Source organism: Rana temporaria, chromosome 3 (assembly GCF_905171775.1).
Source record: "Rana temporaria chromosome 3, aRanTem1.1, whole genome shotgun sequence".
NCBI lineage: Eukaryota > Metazoa > Chordata > Amphibia > Anura > Ranidae > Rana > Rana temporaria.
In genome coordinates this window covers 316,935,105-316,962,072 of record NC_053491.1, presented here as the reverse complement: position 1 = coordinate 316,962,072, position 26,968 = coordinate 316,935,105, and the positions used below count along the sequence as shown (strand labels likewise).

At 39.9% G+C, this 26,968-nt stretch overlaps 3 protein-coding genes across 41 annotated transcripts in view; all 3 read right to left on the bottom strand.

The window, feature by feature from the left end:
- Positions 1–26,968, bottom strand: part of LOC120932487 (protocadherin gamma-C5-like) — a 721,441-nt gene that overhangs the window by 131,372 nt on the left and 563,101 nt on the right. The window contains exon 1 of one of the 39 annotated variants that reach the window (XM_040344913.1): positions 18,642–21,327. The exons of 37 other annotated variants lie outside the window; for them this stretch is intronic. In XM_040344913.1, coding sequence (XP_040200847.1) covers positions 18,642–21,065 — 2,424 coding nt within the window. In that variant the 5' untranslated portion in view covers positions 21,066–21,327. Of the gene's footprint in view, positions 1–9,640; positions 12,290–18,641; positions 21,328–26,968 lie in introns of those variants that run through there. One more of the 39 variants, XM_040344914.1, reaches the window with a different exon arrangement.
- The window catches only part of LOC120932491 (protocadherin gamma-C5-like), a 241,030-nt gene that overhangs the window by 105,271 nt on the left and 108,791 nt on the right, over positions 1–26,968 (bottom strand).
- The window catches only part of LOC120932492 (protocadherin gamma-C5-like), a 223,988-nt gene that overhangs the window by 105,271 nt on the left and 91,749 nt on the right, over positions 1–26,968 (bottom strand).

Below are 26,968 nucleotides of genomic sequence, written 5' to 3'. Positions count from 1 at the left end.
TCTGTATTCAGAAAGCTCGATACGCCGACTGTAGCCTAAGATACCACTGGCATAAGGCTCTTATGCCATCGTATCTTAGGCTGCATTCTGATGCTGGCCGCTAGTTGGCCTTCCGGTAATTGTCAGCGGAGAGTATGCAAATTGCGAACTCACGCCGATTCACAAACGTACGGCGGTCGTGTTTTACGTCGTTTGCGTTCGTCGCTTTCGTCGTAAGGCTGCTCCTGCTATTAGGAGGCGCAGCCAATGGTAAGTATAGACGTCGTTCCCGCATCGCGATTTTCGAAATTTACGTCGTTTGCGTAAGTGGATCGTGAATGGCGCTGGACGCCATTTACGTTCACGTCGAAGCAAATGACGTCCTTGCGATGTCATTTACCGCAATGCATGTCGGGAAATTTTCCCGACGGAGCATGCGCAGTACGTTCGGCACGGGAACGCGCCTAATTTAAATGATCCACACCCCCTACGAGATCATTTAAATTATGCACGCTTCCCCAGGCCCCTTTTACGAAACGCCGCCGCAAATTACGGAGCAAATGCTTCGTGAATGAAGCGTAGCTCCAGTAATTTACGGAAGGCGTAGCGTAAAAACGGTACGCTGCGCTTCCGTAGCAGTGCGCGCCCCTACCTGAATCTACCCCAATGAGTTTTAGGATAAACATAATTCTGAAACAAACTTTCTTCATTTTCTGACAGTTAGTTATTTGAAGATCAATCAATGCAACACATTAGGAATCATAAACTGCTTTTGCTGTCTAGTTAGAAGTTTTCCAGATTTTTTTTTTTAAAACTGTGGAAGTTTGAGATTTTAAACAAATAGGAGTGCTAGCGCTTTGGACAGCAGATGAGCACTGGGACCTAGGCAGATTAGATAATGAGAATATTATGGTTTCCTCCCAATGATTCTATTTAGAAGGCAGCAAACACACTGGCCAAAAAAACAAACATTTGGCCCGTGTGTATGTCAGTCTGTCTGGCTGGCCAGCTTCCAACCAACCAGCATCCAACCGACTCCCGATCAGCGCTTTCAGCCAATGGCGGAGAACACTGATTGGAGTGTTAAACCGATAAGAACGGTCTGATGGATCGTTTTCATCGGTCCAAAATGAACGTGTGTGGGAGCCATCGGTTATTTATCTATCGGTTAAAAAAAAAAAAACTTGTTTTAAATTTAACCGATGGATACCTAACCCATAGAAAAAAAACAATTGTTACAGTAGTAGGCACAACCATCGGTTAAAAATCCACGCATGTTCAGAATCAAGTCGACGCATGCTTGGAAGCATTGAACTTCGGTTTTTTCAGCACGTCGTTGTGTTTTACGTCACCGCGTTCTGACACGATCGTTTTTTTAAATGATGGTGTGTAGGCACGACTGACCATCAGTCTGCTTCATCGGTTAACCGATGAAAATGGTCCATCAGACCGTTCTCATCGGATGGACCGATCGTGTGTACAGGGCTTTATGATGCATACACATGATCGGACATTCCGACAACAAAACTGTGGATTTTTTCCGACTGAATGTTGGCTCAAACTTGTCTTGCATACACATGGTCACACAAATGTTGTCGTAAATTCCGACCATGTGTACGCAGCATTAGTGTGTACCAGGCTTAAGTGGTCACACTTTTTAGTGCCTAGTCAAAAGGTTTTGGTTACACTGTTTGCTGCTTTCCAAGAACAGAAGTCCATGACTTCATCTTATGCAATCTGCATTTTTGATGATGGGGAGAATGAGCCAAATTACATATCATCACAGTGTCACACCTGACCTTACTTTAGGACTAGAGCCTTACGGGTATCCACTTTAAAAAAAACTGTGAAATATGGTGGTCCCAGGCTTCATACAGCAAAACTTTTTCTTAAGAGGGATGACTAAATAAAGGTTTTAGTACTATTGCTCAAACCTAGAGAAAATACTAAGCACATATGTTGTATCCCTTAAATATATGTTGTCATTCAAATTTTAGTTTTTAATTGTTTTTATTGGGATGGGCTTTAAACATTTGAACTTGGTTTTAACAGTCGAGAGCCAAAATAAAATCCTGCCACATTCCAAAGACACATTCATAGGTTAACGGATTCCTCTCTAAATTGGCCCTAGTATGTGTATGTATGTATGTATGTGAGATAGGGACCTTAGAATGTAAGCTATAAGTTCCTTGATGGTATGAACTGGTGTGAACTAAAAAATATACTGTGTATGTAAAGCAGTGCATGCATTGTTGGCACTATATACATGGCTGTAATAAATAAATAGTATACAAATGTCACAACTGAGCCAAAATACAACTATATCAGGTATATCATCTGAAACATGCTGTAGTTCCTGTAGTAAATTATGCATAATTATTAAATTAAATAGACCAGTAATGTTTCTTTATGCCCACGTGTTGAGTAAACACTGGGCGAAACAGAAATAAAACTAAAAAGACGAAATAAAAATACCTGAAGTACATTATAAATGTAATTGCTTAAAGCGTTTGTTATTTTAAAAAATATATATATATAATAATCCTGTTCCTTTAAAGCATAATATACAGCACAGTGCTTGTGCTGTGTCATTTGGCTCCTTGTATCACCTGAAATACCTGGCTGATTCTGCCAGTTTCTGTCCTCCCCTATGTAAACTGACCACAGTTTATCATGGCTGCTGAGCCCTGACACCATGGTCAGTTTACATGCCTCCCTCATCCGCTGCTCTCCTGTCCTCTCTCCCCCTCTCTCCCTGCCTGTCAGCTGTGTGTGTGTCAGTGTTAGCTGCCCCTCCCCTCCTGCCGCTATTAATATTAATTTAAACCTAAAAAATACTGCCAGCCCGGCTCTTGTATTCAGCTATAACACACAGTGTAAGTGTATGTGTAAAACTAAGCTTCTAGATACCATTTTTACAAATATCTTAGGAGCAGTCACGTGACTCTCGCCTGCTCTCCGCCCCATCTAAGGGCTATGGTGGGAGGAGCTAAGCGGCCAGCACAGCGCCTGTGCTGCTGTAGCCCTGGATTGGAGTAGAAAAGCAGCCAGGAGTCATGTGACCCACCTGCAGATATCTGCAAAAATGGTATTTAGAAGCTTAGTTTTTCATATACACTTACACAGGGTGTTATAGCTCAATACAAGAGAGGTGCTGACAAAGTAATGCAGCCCCAGGGTTACAAGCACTTTAACCTCCCTCCGGTATGATTCTTTCAGAAAAAAGGTGCTGAAAGCGGTACCATTATTTGCAAGGAAATTTGGCGTTTTATATTGTAGGCCTGTAATTTTTGGAAATAACTCACTTAAATCTGACCAAACAAGATTCTAATAGGCATCCCGGGTATGACATTTTTTTAAAAACAAAATTATAAATTATAATATAATAAATTATTATAAATAATTATAACAAATAATAATATAATTATAATAAAAATTATTCAATAATGTAATCAAATCAAAATCACTGAAATTTGCTCAGTTGCAGAATTGTCGCTGTAATTTTTTTTTTTTTATGATGAATTTTCCCACAAATCGCTATCGCACAATTTTGCAAGTGATTATAATTTATTATCGCTGTTTTTTAGCTGCTCTAAAACTATTTTTGACATAAAGGGACACTTTTGGTTACTATGGACAATCTACAGTTTGCAGGCAGAAAGAAACGTTTTTATTATATAAGTACATGTAGGGCACTGGGCAGACCACTAGGGACAAGGGGGATGTGTTTTTTTTACATACAGTACTGTAATCTATAAGATTACAGTATACTGTATGTAATGTGTTTGTTTACGTTTTTGAATTTGGCGCCGTTCTCCGCCCCCGTGCGTCGTAACGTCGCAGGGAACGGAGATCGGCGGCACAGGAGGACACTGTGTGAATCGAGCGAGGTCCCGCTCGCTCACACAGCGCGGTGGCATCGCTGGATCAAGGGACAAGGTAAGTAAACAATGCCTGTGGATCCAGCGAGGCGAGCTCGAGTCTGACTCGGGGTTACCGCTCACAGCATGAAAATCTAACCCCGAGTCAGACTCGGGAATACCGCCAGGCAGGTTAATAACACCACATACATCGACTGTCTACTCAAAACAAATTTTTCATTTTTTGATATGACAGTTTCTTATATCTCTTTAATTGCAATATATGATGAAAATGCAACAGAAGCACAGAAGCTTCTGAAACACAACAATAAGGTGGCTGGAATACCCACAACATCCAGGTGGACAGAAATAAATTAGTTCTTGCTGTTGGAGTAACCAAGATATATAAAAAGTCAGGGGCTGACTAAGTCTACCACTCTCCATATGCAGATGTGCTCATTTACATACTGTATCCCTGACACACAGATAACCTACAATATGCAAAAAAGCACATACAGAACCCTTAAAAAATATAGAAACAAAAAAAAAGAAAAGACTGATATGACCCAAATTAAACTTCATGGTCACAATCATAATGCTATGTTTGGAGGACGATCAACAATGCCTATAAGGAATAGTGCACTATCCCTTCCTTAAAGCCTATAAGTGGATCACTGCTGTTTTGGGGGCATTTTAGCTACAATGGCACAGCCAATTTTTTTAAAAAAATATAGAAAAATGAATGCAGCATAGTGTCACAAGATATTAGAAGACATTTTGCATTCAGCATCCCTTAAATTGCTCAAGGGGTACATTCAAACTGTTCAACATGATGACAGTGATCAGAAACATAAAGCTAAATTTCCTGTTCAGTGACTGCAGCAGAAAAAAAAAACGTAATGCTGTGGAGTGGCACAAAAACAATCTTCTAACCTCAACATCATTGAGCAACTATCTTTAAAAATCTCAAACATTCTGGCCAAGCAAATAATTTACAGGACCTGGGGGAAATGTGTCAATAAGAATGGGCAGCTTTATAAATGAGAAAATAAAGGGCCTCAGTCACAAAGGACTTCAAGACATCATTGATGCTAAAGGGGGCAATACATGATAATAAGGATTAATACATAAATTAAGCACATGTAAAGTCACAGGACCACTTTATTGCTGTGTCTTGTTTTTTTTCAATAAGTATTTATTAGCGTTTTCACAAAATACAGAAAAGGCAAAAGAAAACAAGGTCTCGATGCAGGGTAAAACATTGCAGCAGGTAAGTGGGGACGCAGCCCCAGCTAGGTAACATAGACATCACAGTGGTCAAGTTATCAAATGTGGATATACTAACATAATCAGGTATGAGATATGAAGGAGACATACGCGATATAAGTTATGATGGGGACAAGGTCCCCATCCGCAGAACCCCCAAATTGGGGGGTGTGCCGAGGGGGGGGTGTCAACTCCACCTTATTTTCGAACTGGTAGGATCTGAAACTTAGTTGAGTCAGTAGCCAGGGTGCGTTTAAATGTAGACCCTAGGTAACACTTAGTTCAGAGAACTATGCAGCAATAGTATTATTATCATCGTGGACCAATGAAAGGTATAACAACGAAGAAGTCCACATATGTAGAACAAAAAGAAAAAAGGGGGGAGGGGGATGGCTCCAGGGTGGGTTAGGCTGTGTCTTGTTTTAATGATTATGTGACATCTAATGTAATTCTTTTATTTAATTTTCATCAAATTAAAATATTTGTTTTGTCTGATGTTTCATGTTTTCTTAAAAAGGTACACATTTTACAAATTATGCCTGGAATAAGTAAACTTATGAACAAAAACTGTATAACCAAAATGTCTTTTTATGGTAGACTGATCATTTATATTTAATTATACTAAGGTGTGCTGTATGTGGGTCAGCAGATAATACATTTTCTGTTACCAATATATTTTAGAGAGATGAAAACAAAGGCATAAAATATGAGCCCGGGTGGTCCCAATATAGTTACAGTAATTATAAGGCACAAGGGATAAGTGTCGTTATTTGGATAATGGGAAAAAAACATATCAATAAGCAAAAAAAAAAAAAAAACTAAACTAAACTAAATTAATTCTACCTGCTCCAGTTGACAGAAGCCATGACCACAAAACCAAGTAATGATAAGAAAATTAAATGGAAAGATGAAGAAGAAGAAGAAAGGAGCATTCTTGAAGAGAACAGGTGGCGAAGAAAAGATAGGGAAAGGAAATTGAAGGGGGTGGGAAGGGCAAAGGTAGTGAACGAAAGAGGAAGGAAAGGGAAGGGAAAGAAAGGAGTTTCTCCAGAGGCTGGCAAACTCATTGTGAGAGATCAATTGATAAAGAAATTAAAGATTCAATTAGGATAGAGAGCTAATCTTGGAGTTGTAGATAATACATTCTTATTGCACATCTAGTCCCTCATTATCTCTGGGTATTAAAGTACAAGACCTTTTTGGAATAGCAGTGTCTCTGACTAAGAAGAAAACCCTTGTGCACCAAAGAGAAAATTAGAAAAAGCGTACTTGATTCTCACCTGCAATGAGCTACAGCAGGGAAAGTGTGTATTAACAAAAGAATCGAGCAGGCCAAGAATAATAATAATAATAATTATAATAATAATAATAATAATTACTACTACTAATAATAATAAACACACATGCAGAAAAGAAAGCCTTAAAAAGCCTATAATGACGTATTATCTTCGGGACTGGGCGTTCCTATTTGATTGACAGCCTTCCGACGGTCGCATACATCGCGTCACCAGTTGCCGAAAGAAGCCGAACGTCAGTGCGGCTCTATACGGCGCCTGCGCACTGACGTTCGGCTACTTTCGGAAACTCGTGACGCGCTGTATGCGACGGTCGGAAGGCTGTCAATCAAATAGGAACACCCAGTCCCGCAGCCCATACCCGGAAGCGGCAGGAGAACATCTATCTCGAAAACGGTAAGTACGGCATAGATTTTAAAAAAAATACCCGTTTCTGCTCCCCTTAAATAGCCTCAATCTAATGTTAAAAATGTATTTTTTGGGTGAACCTCCACTTTAAGGCATAAGCAAAGTTTTACAGCTCAGATGCCAAAAGAGTCACAACCATTATTCTGCTGGTCTCCATTGCGCTAGGTGCCAGCTATGCAAAAAGCTGACACGACAATGGTACACTAAATGTATTAAATATACAATGGTTACCTAAAATAATTGTCAATGAGGTACTGACATTGTTTGTTTGGTATTTATTGAAAAACTAGCAATACATTTCTTGTTGTGTTCTACGTGCATTTAGCTATGAGACTAATTGCACAGTAGTGACACAATAACTATAGTTACAAAATCACAATCAACTGACAGTAAATGACACATTGAGCACATAAATATTATTACAAAGAGTGTATATCTGTTGGATGGAAATAGCGTGTGGTAACATACGAGGGGTCAAACCGAGACTTTTAATTTTACAGGTAAAAAAAGGGATGCTAGTGTGGCAGTACTACAAGCAGTAGTAAGTGGTCTATTACTGATAGGCGCCACACATGTCGCGGGTCAGTCCAGAGACTGGTAATCAAGATGGCAGACAACAGTATTAGTACGTGCATAGAACAGCCTGGGGTAATGAAGTTTCTTATGAACGAAGTAAAACCCACTGATATCTACAGAAGACTTCAAGCACAGTACGGTAATGAGAGGCTCAGCTGCAGTAAGACATTTGAATGGTGTAAACATTTCAAAGTACATCAGCCAGTGACAATATCGGCTGTGGTAGTTCCCAGCCCACAGCAGCCATTCCTGTGAACATTAAGAGCGTACAACGCTTCTCTCCGGATAATTGACTCATAACCTGTTGCGAAATTGCACAAGAGATTAATCGTTCTGTGGAAACAGTGAACGAAGTGAAGCAGATTGTCCTAGGATGGTTCAGACGTACTGACAAATCTTTCTATGTCAAAGCTTTCCAGTGACGCTGTGATAAGTGTATAAATGTAGCAGGGGAGTATGTCAAAAAATAAATGCAGTTTCCACTTTGTATCACAATATTTGGGGTGACACAGCTATTTAGTTTACAAAAAAACTTTTGAGTTTATATAATAAAAGAACAATCTTGCAGCAGGTGGACCATAAGTGCCAACAATCATTATTTCAATCCCTGTGCTCCTCCACCCCACATGAAATTCAATCTGCTTACTGGAGCTACAGACCCAAAATAATATGACATTAATAGTGCTTGAGGATAGGGATATCCTCAATAGCCACCAGGTCACACTGTAGCATGAACCACCAGCTCCACTGCTTTTCAACCACTTGTATATGTTAGTAGCTTGGGCTACTACTTCATACCACTCAAGGCCCCAGCACAAGCCCCATTGTGCTGCAAAAGAGGAATGAAGAACTATAGTGCATTTCCTGCCTCACGCTTCAGTGCTGCCCTTCACATCTCCCCCCATGTGAAGTGTGGACCAGGTTATGCAATGTAGTTCCTCCATACCTCTTTTGCAGTACAATGGGGCTCGTGCTGGGGACATGGGTAGCACTGTAAGAATATGCATCCCAAGCTACTGACATTTACAAGTGGTTGAAGAGCAGAGGAAATGGAGGTTCATGCTGTAGTGTGAGCTGGTGGCTATTGGTGCTATTTCACTATCCTCAGGCACTACTAACCTCTTATTTTTTTGGGTCTGCACCTCCAGTAATATTGAAATGTGGTGGAGGAGCACAGGGATCGAACTAAGGATTGCTGGCATTTATGGTCCGCCTGCTGCAAGATTGTGTCACAATATTTGGACTTTTTGCACTGTTTGAATTTAGGCACATACAACACTGCATGGTGTTAACACTGTTAACACTGTGGTATATGTACTACAGTTTAAAGTGAATTTGTCACATAATATGTTATATTGTTTAAAGGAACAGTACACCTATTCAGTTTTTATATTTAGTTGAGTGTTCTATCCTGACACTGTATAGGGGGCAGCATTCCATATTTAACTTCAGTGTTTATTTCGTAATTTATTTTCTTAATTCTTGATTTGCACTTTATTTAGTGATTAATTTTTCATGAATTTTAAACTAAGCACAGAAGTAAGGTTTTATATACATGTAATCGATTTTGTAAATAATATTTAAAAGTTAGAAAGAACAAATATTAGCTCAAACTATTCTAACTGCCAGTATTTTATGAAATTATACAAATATACCTTTCTATTTTAAATAAACAGTCAAAATGAAGACCTGAATGGAACAATGAGGCTTTTTTGTTAAAAGAAAATATTGAATCACAGTGATTAAAAAAGTTCTAAGCAAATACTATACGATAGGCATAGTAAATACAAGCCATAAAAGAGGCGAAGCTAATGCACCGTACACACAGTCAGACTTTTTATAGGCCAAAATCACATCGGAATTCCGACGGAATTCCATTGGAGTAAAAGATAACATGTTCTCTATCTAAACTCCGACGGAATTCCCTGGAATTTCCAATGGAAAAACTCAGATGGGTCATACACACCGTCGGAATATCCGATGAAAAAATTCCGTCTAACATTTTCCATTGGAAATTCCGATCGTGTGTACAAGGCATAAGTTGATTCCTCATAGACATAAAGAATAATACGCGTCTAGCTTACTTTGTGGAATGGGCCATTGAACTGAAGTTCTGTTTTTTCATAAGATTTATAGTATGGTGCAAAGCCTAAAAGTACCAAACAAACTACCTTTGCAAATAAATACTAATTACCATTGCAAAATATAAAATAAAAAAATAATTATATAAAACAAACAAACATTATAGAATCTCACCTCATTTGTTTCATTAAACCAGCTGTCACAAGTGGGCTTAGGCTCTGTTATTTGAGGATTATTTTGATATTTATTTAGCGTTGAGTCTGGAATATTTGTTGTTGCAGGAAAACAAGGTGGATAACAAGATCCTAAAGGTTCTGGAGGAGCCATCCTCACTTCCATGTACTTTAATGTCCCATCTGTGTTCAGGTAAAGTGTAGGTTTATACTGATCCATATAGGATACTGGGAGAGATTTGTTTGGGAAACAACTGCTGTCATAATTCTTTCTAAGGCACCTTACCAATAATATGACAAATGTTACCAAGGAAACCAAACTGATGGCTACTAGAGAAATAATAAGGTATAAGGTCATATTTGGTGTTGATTTAGAATTTGTAAGAAAATCATGAGATTTGGGGCTTTCCTGAGCAATATTCTCCATGATATTTACAATCAGAGTGACTGTAGAGGACAGTGAAGGCTCCCCATGGTCACTGATGGAAATGACAAGTTGATGTTCTGCGTTATCCGTCTCCTGTAATCCTCGCAGAGTTCTGACTTCTCCTGTATATTCAGAGATGTGAAACAAAGCTGGACTGCCAGACTGAAGAAGACTATAGGTGAGCCAGGCATTATGCCCAGAATCCAGATCTACCGCAGATACTTTACTGACCAAATATCCAGCAGACGCAGATCTGGGAATGGTCTCTTGTGCCATGACTTCCCCTGAGTTCTCTGGGTATAATATAGAGGGATAATTGTCATTTGTATCCTGAATAAATATGAAGACTGAAACATTGGAAAACAGCTTTGGGGATCCAGAATCTTCCACTCTCGCAGTGATCTGTAGAACTTGGAACTTTTCATAGTCAAAGGAGCGCTGGGCATAAATATTACCAGTGTCTGAGTTAATGTAGACAAATGAAGAGACAGGAGAGCTGTCTATGTGGCTCTCTGCTATAGAGTAAATGAGTTTTGCATTATCTCCCTCATCTGGATCTCCAGCAGATACTGTACACAACAGTCTGCCAGGCTCATTGTTTTCTGATATAAAGGCATTGTAAGCAGACTGTAGAAATGCTGGAGGATTATCATTAATATCAGAAATAGTGATAATGATTGTAGTCTGGCTGCTTAAAGAAGGAGAGCCGAGATCAGAAGCGATCAGTGTAATAGTATATTGTGAGACTTTCTCCCTGTCCAGATGTCCACTAGTGACCAGAGTGTAATGGTTTGACATGGGCTGGCATTTAAAGGGTAAAACTGGTGAAATTATCAGTTTAACTTCCCCATTTTTACCAGAATCCCTGTCTCTGATCGTGATAAATCCAATAACAGTCCCTACTGGGGCATTTTCAGGGACTTCATTATTTCTAGAAGTAAATATAATTTCTGGTACGTTATCATTCACATCTTGCACTTCAACCTGAACAACACAACGCCCCTCTAGTGTTGGTGATCCTTTATCTACAGCCTTTACAAATATTTCATATGACTTTGCAATTTCAAAATCTATAGCCCCTTTAATAACTATTTCCCCAGTGATTTCATTTAATGAAAACATTTCCCTTGCTAAATCTAACGTATGATCATCAAATGAATATAATATTTCACTATTTGCACCATCATCAAGGTCTGTGGCATTTAGCTTTATAACAACTGTGTTTAGAGGTAGATTTTCCATTAGCCCTACCTTATAGCTTGCCTGATCAAACACTGGTGCATTGTCATTAATATCTAAAACAATAACCTTAATCTGAGTGGATCCTGATCGGGGAGGTTCTCCTCCATCAATGGCAGACAGAATAAGTGTGTGTTCTGATTTCTCTTCCCTGTCCATATTTTTTTCTAGTACTAATTCTGCAATCAAAGTCCCATCATTTCGATATTTTTCTGATAAAGAAAAATAAGGATTTTGGTTCAAGCTATAATGTCTCACACCATTTTTCCCCACATCCAAGTCTTTAGCAGTGGGCAAAGGAAATCGTACTCCTGGACTTGTAAATAGCTCTGTAATTCTTATTACCTGATCAGTAACAGAGAAAATAGGATAATTATCATTAATGTCCAAAATCTCAATTTCCAGGCTGAACAGCTCCAGAGGATTCTCAGCTACAACCTCTAAACGTAGCAAACAGCTGTAGCTGGACCCACACAGGCTCTCTCTATCAATCCTCTCCTGTATAATCAGAGCTCCATATTTCTTATCAATAGTAAAATATTTACTGCTTCCTTCAGATCCTAGACTCAGTCTTCTTTTATTAATATCTGCCAGGTTTAAGCCCAGATTCTGAGCTATATTCCCCACAACAGTCCCTGGATCTGACTCCTCTGCAACAGAATAACGAAGCTGCCCAGAGACCCAGCCCCAGCTACAAAGGAGAAGGGAGAAAGCTACTTGCCATTTCCAAGCATTTGAGGAGCATTTGCAGTCCATGTCTCAATCCCTCCTCTGAGAATCAAGTCCTTTTGTAATCCCAGTAGGTATCCAAGCTGAGTTTAAACAATTTGTTGTATAGAAAACACCATATTTCCTGCATTGAAAACATCCACAGGGTTTTCATCGGAGCTGCAGCTCTTCTTTGTGTGTGAGAACAGAGATGGGAGGGTGAATCACTGAGCCAGGGGGAGGAGAGCACAGCTTACATGAACAGATTCACAAGCTTTGCTTAAAAACAGACTGGATGGACTAGTCTGCCCTCTTCTGTCCAAAGTTGAAAATTACAGCCTTATTGTTAAAAAAAAAAAGCAAAACAATGCTTTTATGCACTGAAATTTAGAACATCCGTTAAAAATAAATCAACGGATGATATTAAATATTTAATAAAAAAATCTATTAATTAGCTACTATATGTAGTATGCTAATTATTTTGGTTTTGATGCAGATTTTTTTAATAATTTAAATAAGTTTTATGTGAAACAAAATGTTTTAACCTTTTCAGTATTGCCAATCGCAAAGAAGATATGAAAGGAATAAATACATTTATCAGAGTTTTTTTTTTAGATTTGTATATTTGTATATTTAGAAAATATTTAAATATTCTACCATAGAATGATGCAATATAGTTGTACAGCCATAAATGTATATTTTTGAGGCACAGGAAAGATTCAGTGAAGTTAATGTACTACTTATGAATAATGTATTTCATATGAGATCCTCCCATGCAACAACATAGAAAACATAGTTTACCAATCCTGTGTAGGAACAAGTTCCCAGCCTACTTTATAGATAACTGTCATGGCTTGGAAAAGGAAACAAGAAAATAAAAAATGCTTGTACCTTGGAATAGGAAATGAGCACTGGAGCCCGGACAGATTAGATCATGTAAACATGAAGGTTGTTATTCAATCAGATTGGTTAGGATGTCAGAAAAGCATATGACCACAATGAGTATTGGTCATTTAGAATATGGACTGTAGTTACTTGGTGTGCTGCCTTCCCAGAGGAGCAGTCTAGGAGGCTTCTCTGATCTCCTCTTATGTAATCTGCATTTGTGATGTAGCACCTAGATGTTCTTTAGGAGTAAAGAATAGTGGGTTAAACGTTACTGTTAAAAAAAAAAGAATAGTGGGTGGGATGAGATATACTTTGATCTCACCTTCAAAATCAGTGAGTAATGGTGGTCCTAGATAGGGATCAGTGCACCTTCCCATGTTCATATTACAAGGGGTTTGTTGAATCCTATTTGAAATCCATTAAACCTGAACTTAGCTGTGAACACTACTACCTACCTACCTACTATACAAAGTTAATCCTAAATGTTATACATTTTCAAAGTAGGCATGTTATTGTCTAGTTTTTATTCAGCTCAATTCATATGCATTCATTTATACACAGTATTTTTGATGGTTAACACTGCATGTAAATTCATTTATTTATGTAATTATTTGATTGTATTTTTGATGGTTAACACTGCACCCCTTATGTAATTATTTGATTGTATTTTTGATGGTTAACACAACATGTACATTTATTTATTTATTTTGATTGATCACATCAATGGTAGATCATTGGATATTTATTATTTTTTGATGAGTCACGTTGGCTGTGCGCACACAGCAGTGAAGACATAGCACTTAATTATATATTGAGGATACACTTTTTATACTTTAGTCATCACTATCACTAGTAGGCGCCACCACCTACTAATTATCTCTTATCCATGTTATTGTCAGAAAACGACAATGAGCAGGGCATTGCCATGGAGGGCATTTAACAAAGAAAAACATATTTTTTTTTAAAACCATACAGCAGAGAGAGAATGTCCTTTCAATGCTACTTTGAAGACATGTAAAAATCACAGATCCTTTAAGTTACATGTTTCAGAGATACGCTTAAAGTGGTTGAATAACGACTGCAGCGGAAAAAAAATACTTTCCCATGCCAAGCAATGACATAATGTGCTAGTGTGCATCACATAATAGTACATTATGAAATACTTATCTTAGAACACAGCCTTCTAGAGGCACATTGTCACTGTTGACATGACTTCCATCTTTCCCTGGTCTTACTTCTGGGTTCGGGGATTCCTTCTGTGTGAGTGGCTGAAACGGTGATTATATTAGCCCTCAGTTTGGCACAGTGCTCTAAATATGTGGCACAGTATGCTGGACCTTCAGAGCACATGTGTAGGTAAAAATCACAAAGAGGCATTTACTACCACTTTAAGCTGTATGTGGTGTAACAGAACAGTACAAATTAGTGGACTGTGTCAATGACACTGGATTCTAACATCTAATATTTTGGATGTGTTATTGATATTTTTTAACCTTTACATTTAGCTTAAATACAGCATAAGCACTTAATTCTGATTCCAGCTGCTGGTACTGCCATATGACTTGTGTTATGGTGACAGCACAGCCACCTGTAACCCTCCTCCTTACTGGCATCATCCTCCTACTCCTTGGGATCAGCAGTCCCCCATCCCCCCAAACATTCCACAGTATATACAGTGACCCAGGTTAAACATTGTTCTGCTACGTTGTAAACTGCAGCTCATAACTGTGGGACAAAAGACTATTCTACACAATTGAGAGGTTTACTAAGACAAAAAAAAAACACAGCTGATGAATATCATTAAAACATTTGCAGGTCTTGTAGAAAAATATGCATCACCTGTAATTTAACTAAACTACAAGACCTGCATGTGTTGTACATGTACAGACATCAATCAAACCTGCTCAACAAAGTAAAGTAAAACATTTTAAAATGAAGAAAATTACCTAAAACGCATTGCTTAGTCAAAATAGAAAGGGTTTGCATCTCACGTCCTTTAATTATGAAGAGACATTTTTATTTTCATGAATTCTCCTGAATGAATAACAATTAGAATTTTCAATAATAATTTGTATATGTTCTTCAAAATTAATGAAAAGCCCTTCTTTAAAGGACAACTGTACCTTTGCTTCAAATCTTAGTATTGTAATGAGGTTAGCTCATTTATTAAATTAGCAATATACGGTAAATGCTATACCTTTTTTCACACAAATTGTTAAACAAAATGTTGCCTGTTGCTGAAATCACACAGAGTACTATCTTGTACTCTACAAGTCCTTGTATTTGGAACTCAGTCAACCATTTAGATAACAGGTGGACAGGGTGAACAGAAGGTATTTGATTGCTTGAAGAGCCAAAAATCTTGTTGCATACTGGGTAGCGCTTCCTGAGTACTCTTTTCTCCACAAGAACCTGAATGTTCAGTTAGTTGTAAGCTGCCAACATTTTGAATGATGTTATCAACAGAGTTAAGTTAAGCAGACTACAGAAAAATCTTAACGTATGTGGAAAATGTATAGCATTGGTATTACTGAAATAATACATGTGCTAGACTCACTACAAAATTGATTTTTAAACAAAGTTGCAGTAGTCCTTTAAATGACAATTAACTCAAAATCAATATATTTTAGTTTTTGACAGAGGCTGGACAATCTACTCAAAGTTTCTTATATTTCTCAGTGACCCTATTGGTAATATATCTGGACTTGATTCCCTAAAGCTCTGTACACACGATTGTTCCATCCGATGATAACGGTCTGATGGACTGTTTTCATTGGTTAACCGATGAAGCTGACTGATGGTCAGTCGTGCCTACACACCATCAGTTAAAAAACCGATCGTGTCAGAACGCGGTGACGTAAAACACAACGACGTGCTGAAAAAAACTATGTTTAATGCTTCCAAGCATGCGTCGACTTGATTCTGAGCATGCGTGGATTTTTAACCGATGGTTGTGCCTACTAATGATTGTTTTTTGCTATCGGTTAGGAATCCCTCGGTTAAATTTAAAACAAGTTGGCTTTTTTTTAACCGAATGATAAATAACCGATGGTGCCCACACACGATCGGTTTGGACCGATGAAAACGGTCCATCAGACCATTCTCATCGGTTTAACCGATCGTGTGTACGCGGCCGAAGTATGCACACATGCTGTCGCTGTTATGAGAGGTTCCTGTAAATCCTGTTGAATACAGCAGGAGGCACTGGAACATACAAAGGATGACATAAACATCCACAGCTCCCAGGTAGACAGAAACAGAATAAGAATTATAGAAATTAGATGTTACTATTGAGGTATCCAAAACACATAAGAGGTGATATTATCCCAAGATACACTATAAAAGGGACATCAGAGAATACACTTTTATTGCACCACCAGCCGCTATGCAGTACATAATTTTGTGCAGATAAGTTCATAGATAACTTTTGTAGAAGGGTTTTTCTCCTAGCATCAGTATTTTGACTTAAAAAATGCTTGATACTTGTAAATACATGTAACAAGTGGTTGGGGCGTTAACTCATTTAATTGGTAAGAATAGTAATTTTTTCTGCCCATTGAAATATACTGACTCGTAAGTGCTAAACGCGCCTAGCGTTAACGTGTGTGTACATGCATGTACATGCGCCAAGCGTATTTTCATTCCACCTCCTGAATGTGCCGGCAGTGGGCTTTTTTCTGCCCTAAGCGCCCCTGCCTTCAGGCTCTTCTAAATGCTAATGCATACATAGGCTCTTAGAAGAAGAAAAAAGTAAAACGCCAGACGCCCCTAGACGCAGCATTAAAAACATCCAATGTAAATGAGACCTTATACATCCTTATATTTTGTTGCGCTCAAGTGCAGAGTGTGATAGAAAGGCCTAAAGGAAAATCGAGCAAATAACATCTAAATTGTTTCTTTGGCTAAAACCTCAAATGGATGCTGCATTCTAAAGTAATAAAAACACTAAGACCCCTTTCACACTGGGTCGCTTTGCAGGCGCTATAACGCTAAAAATAGAGCCTGCAAAGTGACCTGAAACAGCCGCTGCTGTCTCTCCAGTGTGAAAACCCTGAGGTAAAAAAAAGTCCTGCTAGCAGCATCTTTGGAGCGGTGAAGGAGCAGTGTGTATACCGCTCCTCCACCGTTCCTCCACCGCTCCTCCACCACTCCTGCCCATTAAAATCAATGAGCACAGCAGCTATACCACCGGCAAAGCGCCTCTGCAGAGGCGTTTTGAGGTGGTTTTAAAGCTAGCGGGGATAAAAGCGCCCTGCTAGCAGCCGAATATTGATGGTAAAAACTGTAAAAATAGCGGCGATTTACCGCCGACGCCGCCCCAGTGGGAAAGGGGACTACGGTAAAAAGCAAAATCCTGACTCTGACTTTCATACCTCATGCATAAAATAGTTTGTGTATTATTTTTTTATATTGCGTTTGAAAAATCACTGAACAAATACTGTGTGACATAAAAAAAATGCAACACCCACCATTTTATTTCCTAGGCCTCTGCCTAAAAATATACTGTATTTATCGGCGTATAACACGCACAGGTGTATAACATGCACCCTCATTTTAAAAAGGGAAGTTTAAGGAAAAAAAACTTTCAACAGCCCCTCTTACATTCCAAAGCCCCCCCCCATGCACATTACACAGACCATCCCCCCCCCCTGAACATTACACAGATCAAACCCCCCCCTGCACATTACACAGATCAAAGCCTCCCCCCTGCACATTACACAGACCAAAGCCCCCCCCCTGCACATTGCACAGACCAACCCCCCCCCTTGCACATTACACAGACCAAAGCCTCCCCTGCACAGCCCCCCCCACACATTGCACAGATCCCTGCACATTATGTAGCTCCTCTTTACATTGCACAGAATTTTCCCCCTGCACAGTACACAGCTACTTTACATTGCACAGCCCCCTTGCACTCCCAGGAGACCCCCCAGTCTCCGGGGTCAGCACTTTCAGCGTACTGTAAAGTTTTAAAACAATCACTGCCAGTCACTTCTCGTACATACTGTGTCACTGTTCTTTTCAGCTGGTCACATGATCGCTCTCCTCTGTTTCATGTGACCGCTCTCATCCTCCAATCTTAAACTACACTCGGAGGGGGAGGAGGAGAGTTGTCAGAAAGAATAGGGAGAATGAGGTATGTGCGGACTATGACAGTGATTTATTTTAATCTTTATAGTATGCCAGCAGGCTGTCCCAGGCCTAGGAGAGGCGGGACGGCCGGCATGACACCACCGCCCAATCCCCACCCACCCTGTTGGTAAAAAGAAAAGTTATATTGGCATATAACACGCACCCACGATTTGCCCCTGATTTTAAGGGGAAAAAAGTGCGTGTTATACGCCGATAAATACGGTATATATAATATTTGGGGTTTCTGAGTAATTTTCTAGCAAAAAAATTATGACTTTTACATGTAGGAGAGAAATGCCAGGATTGGCACGGGAAAGGAAGTAATTAAGGTTATTACATAAACCAATAGGCAACTGCTATACAATGATATGGCATTGAAAATATAAGCTATACAGACAGGTGGAGCAACCAGTAGATCACTAAAAGAAACAAAGAATAATAAACCTCGACCAATCTAATAGCTTATTGTGGAAAACAGGGATACCAAAATGAACATATGATTTAGGCATGGTACAAAATCTTAAAGTACAAAGCTCAAATGTTTCATTGCAAAATATAATATAAAAACATAAATGATATCAAATAAACAGAAATTACAAAATCTCACCTGATGTGTTTCATTACACCAGCTGTCAGTGTGTTTGGGGTCTGCTATATTAGAATCACTTTGAAATTTTAAAAGTGTTGAGTCAGGGATATTTGTTGTAGGAAAACAGGGTGGATAACAAGATCCTGGCGGTTCTGAAGGTGCCATCCTCACTTCCATGTACTTTAATGTCCCATCCGTGTTCAGGTAAAGTGTTGGTTTATACTGATCCATATAGGACACGGGGAGGGATTTGTTAGGAAAACAAGAACCACAACTGCTGTCATAATTCTTTCTAAGGCACCTTACCAATAATATGACAAATGTTACCAGGGAAACCAAACTGATGGCTACAAGAGAAATAATAAGATATAATGTCATATTGGGTGCTGATTTAGAATTTGTAAGAAAATCATGAGATTTTGGGGTTTCCTGAGCAATATTCTCCATTATATTTACGATCAGAGTGACTGTAGAGGACAGTGAAGGCTCCCCATGGTCACTGATGGAAATGACAAGTCGATGTTCTGCATTATCCATCTCCTGTAATCCTCGCAGAGTTCTGACTTCTCCTGTATATTCAGAGATGTGAAACAAAGATGGACTGCCAGACTGAGGAAGACTATAGGTGAGCCAGGCATTATGCCCAGAATCCAGATCCACTGCAGATACTTTACTGACTAAATAGCCAGCAGACGCAGATCTGGGAATGGTCTCTTGTGCCATGACTTCCCCTGAGCTCTCTGGGTATAATATAGAGGGATAATTGTCATTTGTATCCTGAATAAATATGAAGACTGAAACATTGGAAGACAGCTTTGGGAATCCGGAATCTTCCACTCTCGCAGTGATCTGTAGAACTTGGAACTGTTCATAGTCAAAGGAGCGCTGGGCATAAATATTACCAGTGTCAGAGTTAATGTAGACAAATGAAGAGACAGGAGAACCATCTATGTGGCTCTCTGCTATGGAGTAAATGAGCTTTGCATTATCTCCCTCATCTGGATCTCCAGCAGATACTGTACACAACAGTCTGCCAGGCTCATTGTTTTCTGATATGAAGGCATTGTAAACAGTTTGTAGAAATGCTGGAGGATTATCATTAACATCAGAAATAGTGATAATGATTGTAGTCTGGCTGCTTAAAGATGGAGAGCCCTGATCAGAAGCGATCAGTGTAATAGAATATTGTGAGATTTTCTCCCTGTCCAGATGTCCACTAGTGACCAGTGTATAACGGTTTGACATGGGCTGGCATTTAAAGGGCACATTTGGTGATGTTTCCAGTTTAACTTCCCCATTTTTACCAGAATCCCTGTCTCTGACTGTGATAAATCCAGCAATAGTCCCCACTGGAGCATTTTCAGGGACTTCATTATTCTTAGAAGTAAATACAATTTCTGGTACATTATCATTCACATCTTGCACTTCAACCTGGACAACACAACGTCCTTCTAGTTTAGGTGATCCTTTATCTACAGCTTTTACAAATAATTCATATAATTTTGCAACTTCATAATCTACAGCACCTTTTATCAATATTTCTCCAGTGATTTCATTTAAATCAAATATTTTCTTTGCTGAATTCAAAGTATGGTCATCAAATGAATATAATATTTCACTATTCGCACCCTCATCTAGATCTGTAGCATCTAGCTTCATGACAACTGTTTTCAGTGGTAGATTTTCCATTATCCCTACCTTATAGCTTGCCTGATCAAACAGGGGTGCATTGTCATTAATATCTAAAACAATAATATTAATCTGAGTGGATCCTGATCGGGGAGGTTCTCCTCCATCAATGGCAGAGAGAGTAAGCTTGTGTTCTGATTTCTCTTCCCTGTCCAGAATTTTCTCTAGCACTAATTCTGCAATTAAGGTTCCATCACTGCGATATTTTTCTGATAAAGAAAAATAAGGATTTTGATTTAATTTATAATGTCTCACACCATTTTTCCCCTCATCCAAGTCTTCAGCGGAGGGTAAAGGAAACCGAACCCCAGGGCTTGCAAACAGCTCTGTAATTTTTATTTCCTGATTAGTGACAGAGAAAATAGGATAATTATCATTAATGTCCAAAATCTCAATTTCCAGACTGAACAGCTCCAGAGGATTCTCAGCTACAACCTCTAAATGCAGCAAACAGCTGGAGCTGGACCCACACAGTCTCTCTCTATCAATCCTCTCCTGTATAATCAGAGCTCCATATTTCTGGTCAATAGTAAAATATTTACTGCTTCCTTCAGATCCCAATCTTAGTCTTCTTTTATTAATATCTGCCAGGTTTAAGCCCAGATCCTGAGCTATATTCCCCACAACAGTCCCTGGATCTGATTCCTCTGCAACAGTGTAACGAAGCTGCCCAGAGACCCAGCCCCAGCTACAAAGGAGAAGGGAGAAAGCTACTTGCCATTTCCAAGCTTTTGAGGAACATTTGCAGTCCATGTCTTAATCCCTCTTCTGAGAATCAAGTCCTTTTGTAATCCCAGTAAGTATCCAAGCTGAGTTTAAATGATTTGTTGTATAGAAAACACCATATTTCCTGCATTGAAAACATCCAAAGGGTTTTCATCAGAGCTGCAGCTCTTCTTTGTGTGTGAGAGAAGGGATGGGAGGGTGAATCACTGAGCCAGGGGGAGGAGAACACATGAGCAGATTCACAAGCTTTGCTTTGTAACTGTTTGGATGACTAGCCTGCCCTCTTCTGTCTAAAGATAATAACTACAGCTTTATTTTAAGATGTAGATAAAATCACAGATTTTCAAGTTCAAAAGTTAAAAAAAAGCAGTTTTTAATGGTATATGTAATGCATGCTATTGACACAGCAACACAAGTCTATCCATTTGTTTGCTATTTAAATACAAATATAAATTAATTTGTATAAATACACTTTAGGTTTCCCACTGTATCTTTTTTAAATTTAAGATGTAAATGGAAGAAAAAATTAAGGATTTTGGTTGTCAGAGCAAAAAATAATAATATATAAAATACAGTGGTTCTGTATAGTTCTGTTTATAACCTACAAAGTAATTAAAGCTAGGATTTAAAAACATATAATTGTAACCAGGAATGAATATACATTTAATTAATGCCAGTATTAATTATATTACTTTATTAAAATAAATTATGCAAAACGAATATTTAGCAACTGATGCAATTATTAAATAATAGCAGAATATAAACAAAATATATCAAATATTATATATATATATATATATATATATATATATATATATATATATATATATACACACACACATATATGTGTATATATATATATATATATATATATATATATATATATATATATATATATATATATATATATATATACACAGTATATCTCTTTTTTTTTTTTTACAAACCACAGTACTTTAAATCAAGTGATCCCACTCCAAAAACAATAGGGGGAAGAGTTACTAAACTGGTACACTCAGAATCTGGTGCAGCCAATAACCTTCTCACTTCAGCTTGTTTGATTAAGCTTTGGCAACAAAATGTGGATGCTGATTAGGTTCTGTGCAGAGCTGCACCAGATTTTGCATGCTCCAGTTTAGTAAATGACCCCCTATGTTATTAACATTACATCTAGAGTAGACTGTGCTGCATTAAAAGCAGAGAAGGTTATGGTGACATGAAAAACGAGATCAGAAGATCAATGATGTCTTGAAGAGATTAAATGCTCATGAACTTGCCATGATTATCTATGGAGGATCATATTTGCCCCAAGTACCTCTGCCTGCACTGTCCAATGGGAGGTATGCGGTGGCCACTCTCAAGCCACTCTTCCAGGGAAAACTGCCTCAGAGACAAATATAATTTTCTCTTTATCCAATCTGTATGTTCATTAGAAACAGAAAATAGCAAACCAAACAATACAGGATGGCATGGTTTACTATTGGAGACTACAGCACAGTAGACAAGATATGAAATACCAAGCTTGCATTTCACGATCTGTAAGCATTGGTATTCCAAGAAAAAAAAAAGGCTACCGGATGCAAAAAATTGACTTAAGTGGGATGACCTTGTGTATTATACATAGTTTTTTTATTCGGCCAGCGGGCAGATTGAAGGAAACTGAACTGATTTCCCCATCCAAACAATGGATGTGGATGGGTGAGTCTTCCCCACTGCACTATTGTATTCTGACAGAGAGGACACTGATCTGCTGTCAGAATACACAGATGAGCACTGCAGCTGCTGATTGATTGGCTTTTACCGGTCAGGGCGATTGAACAATAGTTGATCGTAGTTCGACTTCTGTTCAACTGCAGTGGCCTAACATGTGTCTGGTTACTCTTTAACCAAACACATTTTGATCCATCTATGGCCAGCCTTAGAACTATAACTGTGGGTAGAAAGTTAATGCAATGGGTAAAGCTCAGCTTCTAAATAAACATACACATTGATACTCTATCCAATTGGTCATCTTTAAAGAATCCAAATATGCACAATAATTGTTATGCTCATAAACATTGCTAGGGTAAATTCACTACAAAATAAATGAAGATACACTTGTATGATTAATGCCCAAACATGAAGCAAATCTATGACCAGAAAAAAAAATACACTTTGTAGATAAAGCTACATTTTAGCTTTAGAGACAGTGATGTTACACAACAATCATTCTGGCAGACATTGTACGATCTTATAATATAGAGTGTCCATGTTTGTGCTCTTGAAATAAACCTAAAGATTATTGCATAGATATGAAGCTGAATTACGACAGGTGTCATTTTTAGCTTAGCCGACAGTATATTCATTTTTAACGACTTTCTTTTTAAAGTTTATTTTCTAATATATTAAGCTTCTTTAATAAGTCCCTTCTAAAAGGTTTGTTATTATTGTATGTGTATGTCAGGAGTGAAATCCAATAATAAGCTTTCATCTCTAATCTCAAGATCTCATATACAACAGAAAGTATAAGTTATTTGGGTCGGACACCTTGTAATCAAATTTGAAGCAGTAGATATATAAAAATGTGATGTTAAAATTAAGTTCCCCCCGTTTTTTTCACCAAAAATCTTAAAATAAATATATTTTTTTTATACTCACCTGAAAGGACGGTTGATATGCGGAAGTAGCTCTTCTGCCTCTTCTTCCACCACGGTGGATCTTCTGCCTTGTCCTCCGTTGCGGTGTCTTCTGGTGAATGAGCCGTGCTGCCTTCTGGGAACTGTGTGTATCCCAGGAGGCAGACGCCCATTCACAAAGCGCCGTTGAGTTGTGCGTGCATGCATGAGCAGTAGGAAATGGGCTGTTTCCCTTAGTAAGGATGGAGGCGCCAGGACCGAGCGATCGCCACCGGGGGATCAACATCGCAGGTGACTAGGACAGGTAAGTGTGCTTATTAAAAGTCAGCAGCTACAGTGTTAGTAGCTGCTGACTTAAGAAAATAAAAATTGTGGGTGGAATCCCGCTATGAGAAGAAAATAGAGATGTTACATAGGGGGTGTAACGGCTACCCTCTGGTGTGAGGGTCTCAGCCGTTGGAGACGTCCTTTTCCCTGGCAAGCTGCGATATGCAAGTACCGCCGGTATATCCCATCGAACGCCCTTTCAAGAAACGAGACGTGCTACGTTTGCAGAGTCAAGCAGACTGACCTTTAATGTCACATTTTTCCTCCTTAAATCTGGTTACAACTGTACAGAAACAAATGACACTCCCTTGAGCCAATCAGCTGCTAGCCATTTCGGCTCCTCAACTTAGCTTGATCAGACAATAGAATTCAATTAACCTTTAAAACAATTATCACTCACACATAATCCCCCTCAGCATACACCTCACAAGAGGCTGTTATCTCCACAAGAGAGTTCATTAGCTATGCGAAGGGTACATTAGCATTCAGCAGTGACAGAGACCCTTGTCCAGTTAACCCTTTGAGCTCAGAATACAATGTGGTACATCCACTTGTGACAAGCCATGCAGTTCCTTGTAGTCCCCCTGCACGAAGATCATAACTGTCCCGGCAGCATGCATGTGTCCGTTACACTACTCCCCCTTTGTGGAACACTCCGGCAGACCCGGATTGATCCTTTTCGGATCAACTTGGGGATGTCCGGTCTGCTGTTAGGGTAAAAGTTCCGTTTGCCTGGACAGTCCGTCGGCCTTCTCATTGGCTTACCAGGTCGGTAGCTGATGGTGAAGGTGAAAAATGGAATTCAGTTCTGGAACAGTCACTTGCTTTGCTCTCTCAATGGCTCCCAAAACCTGTTGCTGATGCTCTTGGGACAAATACGGCACCACCTGGATGCAAATCCCATTTAATCTTTTGACAATTTCCGCCTGTTTGTGCATTTCAATGTTCAAGCCACGGGACATCTCATAATAAATGACATAGTGTCGTTGCATCTCTGATTTCTCACTGGCCAACTTGACACATTCCCATTTTAGACTGTGATATTGCGCCGGATCTACAGTACATGTCGGGGAAGGTAGTCTTACCCGGTTCTCAGCAGCAAGCGGGTTGATTCCAGCAACGCGGGTGGTCACGGGACAAGCAGCAGCAGGTGTAGGTAAATAAGCCGAAGTCAGAGGGCCAATGTCGTTGCCCAGCACCACCTCGGCAGGTAGGTTGTCCATGATACCAACTGTGGTCTTTCCTGACCCGGCTCCCCAGTCTAAGTGCACCCGGGTGGTGGGTACGCGAAATACAGCACCCCCTGCGACCCGGACGGCAACTGTGCGAGTGGACACGTTCTCTGGCTTTACCAGATGTTTTTGAATCAGAGTGATAGTAGTCCCGGAATCTCTTAAGCCTTGTGCTACTTGTCCATTCACCCGTACCTCCTGACGGTGATGCTGACGGTTATCCGGAGAGGCCGCTTGTATTGGGTCTGCCTCATACCAAATTCCCAGACATTCCTCCGGGCCCCCCTCGGTCTCCAGGCAGTGGGCCGCAGAGGGACGTGATGGAGTGACCTCTGTGTTGGGTGTTGTGCGTCTCCAATTGTTATTTGTAGCTCTCAAAGGGCAATAACGAGCAATATGTCCTGTGTCGCTGCAGTGATGGCACGTCACCCTAGGCGAATCCCGGGGGTAGTTGCTAGGCCCCTGAGGACGTGGTGGGACTGGAGCCCGAAACTCTAGGCGTGGGGTGACGGTTGGAGTACGCGGTTCTACCTTATGAGCCAGCCGTGTAGTACCCTGGCTTACTTTCCTTATTTCCGCGTACTCATCTGCTAGCCGAGCCGCCTCGTTTAAGTTAGCGGGACGGCGATCTCGTACCCAGTCTTGTATGTTTGCGGCCAGGTCTTGGAAGAAATGTTCCATTAGGACCAGCTGCAATACTTCCTCCCCGGTGTTGGCCTTGCACCCTTGGACCCAAAGGGATGCCATCCTTTGTAACTGGTTGGCCCATTCCATGTGGGAGTCCACAGCCATCTTCTTGGACTCCCGGAAGCGCCGGCGGTAGGCTTCTGGCGTTACGGCATATCGGGTTAGCAACGCCTTTTTAACTTGCTGATATTGTAAAATATCCTCTGGAGCGAGAGCCCGAAAGGCTTCATTGGCTTTGCCCGACAATTTCCCCGACAAAATAGTGACCCATTGGTCTGGTGGTACCTGGTGTAGTGAGCACTGCCTCTCAAAGTCCGCCAAATATCCATCGATTTCCTCCTCACTTTCTACAAAAGCTTTAAATGCAGTGAACGGTATTTTCTTTCCTGTAGCAGCAGGTGGGGGGGTAGGAACTGCAGGTGTAATGGGCTGTCTCGCTCTTACCAGTTCCAGTTCTTGTCCCCTCTTCGTTTGTATCTCTTCCCTTGCTTCCCGAAACAGCTGGTTGATTAGTTCCACAGACGTTTCTGGATACAAGGATAATCTCCACTGTACAATCCCAGTAATTACATCTTCCTCGCTGACCGGTGCAAGGGGCTCAGTTCCTTCCATGGATCCATCCATTTCGTCCAGCTCCAGCAGTTCAGCTATCAGCTCCCTCCGTGGTCTGTTGCTGGCGCTCCTACCACGACTCTCTAATAAATCTTTCAGTGTGGATCTTTTCAGCCTGGCGTACTGCGACTCCATTCAGCACTTGCTCTTTGGATAAAAGGACCATCCCACTGCTACCAACCAATGTAACGGCTACCCTCTGGTGTGAGGGTCTCAGCCGTTGGAGACGTCCTTTTCCCTGGCAAGCTGCGATATGCAAGTACCGCCGGTATATCCCATCGAACGCCCTTTCAAGAAACGAGACGTGCTACGTTTGCAGAGTCAAGCAGACTGACCTTTAATGTCACATTTTTCCTCCTTAAATCTGGTTACAACTGTACAGAAACAAATGACACTCCCTTGAGCCAATCAGCTGCTAGCCATTTCGGCTCCTCAACTTAGCTTGATCAGACAATAG